At 41.0% G+C, this 5,524-nt stretch overlaps 1 protein-coding gene across 1 annotated transcript in view; it reads left to right on the top strand.

Annotated features, from left to right (window-relative positions):
- LOC106815059 (gamma-aminobutyric acid type B receptor subunit 2-like) overlaps window positions 1–4,746 on the top strand; it is a 17,576-nt gene extending 12,830 nt beyond the window's left edge. Inside the window, exons 4-8 of the mRNA XM_014819487.1 lie at window positions 548–707; window positions 1,616–1,751; window positions 2,642–2,752; window positions 2,945–3,067; window positions 3,275–4,746. Of these exons, the coding sequence (XP_014674973.1) occupies window positions 548–707; window positions 1,616–1,751; window positions 2,642–2,752; window positions 2,945–3,067; window positions 3,275–3,481 (737 nt within the window). The 3' untranslated portion in view covers window positions 3,482–4,746. The remainder of the gene's footprint in view (window positions 1–547; window positions 708–1,615; window positions 1,752–2,641; window positions 2,753–2,944; window positions 3,068–3,274) is intronic.
- The last annotated feature ends 778 nt before the right edge of the window (window positions 4,747–5,524 follow it).

Genomic DNA, 5,524 nt, shown 5'->3' on the forward strand with positions numbered 1-5,524 from the left:
CGTCATCATGGCTGCGCGCGTGGTGTAGCCTTCACCCGTTTTGTGTTTTTAATGTAATTGTATTACCTACGTTTAAATTTCTTCGTGATATAGTGTGTAAATAGTTTTGTCTACACGCTCTGAATAAAAGTAGACCGCATATCACACGCTATATATCCTACTTGTCTTGATCGGCTCGATCCTGTTGCTCGATGAATCGATCGATGCGATTCTGTTCGTTGTCAACAATACTAACGTGACGTTACGTTTATTTCTCAATTCATCAACATAAGCAAGAGCGGACGAAAAAAAAGAGACTGGATAAGCACAGAGAGCGATATAGTATATATAATTTAATTAATTTTATACTATATATATATAAGCATAAGATGAGAAGAAGAGAGAGAGAGAAAAGATGAAATGGTGAGGGATGGCGTGTGATGGATGGCACGAAAGCGAATGAGAGACGAAGAGCTAGAGCTATAGAGCTTTTTCCAGTCACGATATCGAACGTCAATATCACGATAGTTCCTGAAATTCTAATCAAGCCATCACGTATACGTCTTAGGCCCGGATCCTCGCGCACCGCCAAGAGACTCCGTGATGAAGTACAAAGAGTTGAGGAGCGTCTCGTGGGAACTCTTCTTGACGCTGTCCGTCTTAGCAATATGCGGCATCGCCTTTGCATTGGTGATGCTGGTGATTAACATCAAGAACAGACACGAAAAGTGAGGACGCTGAGTATATGCATGCATGAGCGTGGACGGAACACCTCTTATTAGCAATAACGGTCTTATCGAACGGTTGATATGCATATGTGCGAACGACTGCAGAGCTGCTGTGAATTTTACACAGACTGGTACGAATTTGCCTGAAACCACTGTTTCCGAATATTTATTGCGTGTGTGCTTGATGTTCAACAAGACAAATAATTCGGTATATTTTTCAAGCTAATGGTCTCACCATGATCACTTTGCATACGCAAACAATGATTCGAATAAGTGTAAAAAAGTAATTATTGAACTTACTAGTCTAATAATGTCAAAACGAATATTCGCAAAAAAACAATGGTAAAGTGGCCACTTTCCGTTAACTTTCTGTTAAAACAGCTATAAATGGGACTCAAAAATTAAAAGTTATTGTTGTTAAAGTTAATTTCTGGGGTTACTAATGCAAATAATTATTATCAAATACCAGTGAATTTATGTAAAAAATAAAATACAGGTGAATGTTATAGCCTTGACAAAAGAATTGAAATGAGTCGCATTCTAATACTATCCGAAAAACAACCCAACTTGGCGTGCGGTATCGGAACATTGTCTACAGTTCTGACACCTATCGGGAAGATTAAGGAGCGAAAAAATACACGTCGTCGTTAATAAGTCTTGAAAATTACAGTTCTTAAACAAAAAACTCGATATGAACGTAATCCGATGAAGACCTTTGATTTTCACACGCGTGTAGGGAAGATTAAGTACACAATAATGAAACACCGAAATTGTGCCCCGTCACGGTCACGATTTAAGTAGAAAGGCAGCTTTAGCTTCTAAACCATTTCTATTGTTGTTTATTTTAAATTTTGAATGTTTTTCACGCTTGGCATCGGCAGTTCTAACATGGATCGTGTATTTGTCAGGGTTATAAAGATGTCGAGTCCACGTGTAAATAACATCATAGCCGTTGGATGCATTCTATGTTACACGTCAGTCGTCGCGTTCGGCATAGACAGGAACGTAGTAAAAAGCGATGACGGACTCATAGTTGTTTGCGCCGTGAGTATAAATAAAAAAGTGCCGTGTTATCGTTGTGAGAAACACTGTGGCGTTCGATCGGTTCATATACGGTCGGACGTCGCATTCAAATAGCATGTAACAAGCTGTTGCAAAAAATTCCTAGTATGTAATTGCGTAATAATATGTAGCCTGTCAGATCAAAACATGCCGTAGGACTCAATTCGGACATTATGAGTTAGTAGTTTCAGAAAGACCATTCAATTCTGGTTATTTTGACACCAAGATCTTCTTCCTAGGTCACATGGTTCGGAAGTTATGAGCATTTGAGTAGTTGGAATCGGGCCGATTTTGGAAAACAAAGTTCAGAGTAATTAGGTCATAAAGTTAAAGTTTGTTTTCATTTGGCCTTCATTTGGAAACTTTTATGCAAACCTTTTGGAAATCTGCACTTTTTGGACACGCAAATAAACACATAAAGACACACTTTTGGCCAGTTTTATTGATGTAACATCGAACATGGATAACTACTAAAGGTATTTATGACGACAACAAAAAATCGGCTTTTTACTACTTTTAGGTGAAAAATCACCTATAACTCAGAATGAACATTGAAGTCCTACGGCATGTTTTGATCTGACAGGCTACATATAGTAAATTTAAATAATGCTACCTTTGCGGCATGACCAACATAGCACACCTCGTATTGACCCGCTCAGTTAGCTGTTGCTCTGGAAATTGAGAAACATTGCCATGTCATAAGAATGCCATCGACTTGCTGCTGGCAAAGTAAGACCATAAATAGAATACATTATCTTCGGATTCTATTTTATTTGGTTCGTTCATTCGTTCGTTCGCTGTTTTCGCAAGGCGTCACGCGCAAACTCGATTTCGTCTGACTATGGCAGTTTTTCGTTCGCGTTGTTTTTCAGTGTCGGGCTTGGCTGTTGTCGATGGGATTCACTATGGCGTTCGGCGGACTATTCAGCAAGACGTGGCGAGTCTACGCGATATTCACGAGCAAAGATAAAAATAAGAGAGTGGTGAGTGACGTCATTTTAGGTCTCGTCTGGAAGAAAGTTATGTCCTCGTGTGCAGCGTTGTGCTTGCGGTATCGCTACAGTAGCATTATCCACGAGAGACAATCTGCTTGATTTTATCTGACGCCGGCACCGCCGCGAAATGATTTCCTTCGACCTTAAAACGCGATCGCGTCGTGCACTCGTTCGTTGCAGATAATTAGAGACGAACATCTGTATGGGTTGATAACGGCATTTATGGTAATCGACGTCGCCATCTTGATTTCATGGCAAGTCGTCGATCCGCTCGTTCCCCGTCTAGTCGAACTCCCCGAAGAGGTACGTATTGAATTTGCTGCTGTATATGTAACACACTGCAAGTCGATGTGGCCAGCTGACATACCTAACGACGCAATGATTCCAGCGCGCCGACATTGCGTCGACCATTCTGACTCCTGGATGAACGTGATCAATCTTCCATTCGCGTGGTCGTCTATTTCTATTGACCAACCGCTGCACTAATGTTTTTATTTTATCTGCCGGCAGGTGAACAAGGAAAACGACCTTGTCATACAGCCGATGTCGGAAGGATGTCAAAGTTCAAGCCAGTACAAGTTCCTCGGCATGATTTATGGCTACAACGGTCTGCTTCTTATTATCGGCGCCTTTCTGTCCATAGAGACCAGGTTTGAACGATTTCAACAGCCATGCGGATTTGCACTCGTATTACTGAACGCCTCTGATGCGCTGTAAACAATATAAACCCATATAAACAATATACGCCCTATAAACGGGCCCGACCTGTTTATTGTAAAATGCATGCTCATCATGTTCATGTGTAATCAGATTATATTTGCACGGAAATCGTATCGTTTGCTACTTGGAGAATAACAAATCAAATGGCAGGATATAAGTAACAAGTCTAATTAGCAGACAACTGTTCGCTTATTGCCCAACAATATATGTCCTCGGTTTAAAAATGACAAAGCTTGTTGTGGTTGGCCCTTATATACAACGAGTAGTGTATGATCTAGTTGAGCCCGTTGATGTAGTTAATTCACGCTATTTAATTAATTATTTAATTGGCGTCGTGTAAAGCAGGTTCGACCATATTTCTCCGTCTCTACTAGAATTATACATTTCTACACACATCAACTGAAATATGCTTACTGAAATTCTCATGTAAACAAACTAGTCCAAAAGCTAGTCGGTGAGATTTGCCTCATTAGGTTCCCATTCCTATACCGATTATCGTGCTAGTGCAATATTTGGCTTCCCCTACATCTCACCGATAGGTTACCCATGCATTTCTTTCGATCGTAAGCTCTCTATGTATGAGGCTACCCTGTTGTTACATATTCAACTTCTCATAACAACACTACAATTCGGATACATTTACTCTACAATGCTGTTAATTATGTTGTGCCGGCACACGATATACGTCATCGTCGTTAGCTCAAATTCTAACTGCTCGTCTGTTTATTACATGCTTGCTCTTTCTGTGCGGCCCTATCTGGGTTACATGTTCTCGCTATACCGTTTTAGTTAGGCCTCTTGAGCTGTATGTGCTAGATTGCTTAGTTTCTTCTAATTGACGCACATTCAGTCTCGTTGACTTCTACTCTCAGATTGGCAGCCTTTGCTTTGTTTCGTTCACTCTCGTGTCACTTGGATAGATGTCGCTGCTCGTAAACCCGATAAGGCCGTATTGCTGTGCTGACGCCATAGCGTGAGACTACTAGTTTCTGCTGTTCCATGAGGTCTCGTCGAAACCGGCTCCAGCCCATATTCTTTTTTATATGTCGCCTGGTTGGAAATGTGTCATCGCGTTTAGTTAGTGGTCATGTTGCACATGAAGCGCTGGTATCACCAGATCCTTACTTCTGCATTTCTGGTCAGTATCACCAGTGCCCCCCTTACAGTAGTTCCAGTGACCGTGCTTAGCTTATCATTTAGCATATATAGCTTCAGGTATTTATGTGTGAAGTGTTCATGCAATTTTTTATTATTTAGAATAATCGTTCAAGGAATAAAAAAGTATGTTATGTGTTAATTCTTAACAAATCGGATTTATGTTTTAAATGCCGGGTTGGTGCGTCCTATGATAGACTGTGCAACGAGCTCCCATTTTGCATGAACGTTCACACATTTATCATGATATTGTATAGGCTTACCGAAGTTACGTTTACATATTTAAGTCCACTGTTCCGTCAAGTACGTCGGCTGGAAAAACGGAGTTTAGTCAACATAAACTCGCCCAAAAGTTTGACAGTATTACTGCCACAGTTATCCTACATAGAGTGATGTAAGCGTCCTCCTAATTCTCCCTCGGTGGTCGGGTTGTTTTCTACGTAACTTCGTCAACTCAAATTGCAGTGTATCTGAATGTACGGCAGACAACCTTTTTCGCTGTGCATCACTACCTTTCACTTATCTAGTAGTCTTCAATGTTTGTCTCCAGTGAAAGCTCTTATTCTCTATTTCGTAACGCACACGCACACGCACACGCACACGCACACGCACACGCACACGCACACGCACACGCACACACACGCGCGCGCCGCACACACACACACACACACACACACATACACACACACACACACACACACGTAGTTTGCATGTCCACTATAGTAAACCACGTCAGGTAAGTCTAGATATGCACGCACTCTTATGCCCAAATAGCTTACGCCGTGTTAGTGTCAGCTAACCTGTATCAGAACGTATATTATCAACATAACTATATCATAACTCCAGCAGCTCAGGAGGTTGAAAATAATATATAATATATAATAT

This window comes from Priapulus caudatus, unplaced genomic scaffold (genome assembly GCF_000485595.1).
Source record: "Priapulus caudatus unplaced genomic scaffold, Priapulus_caudatus-5.0.1 Scaffold1033, whole genome shotgun sequence".
NCBI lineage: Eukaryota > Metazoa > Priapulida > Priapulimorpha > Priapulimorphida > Priapulidae > Priapulus > Priapulus caudatus.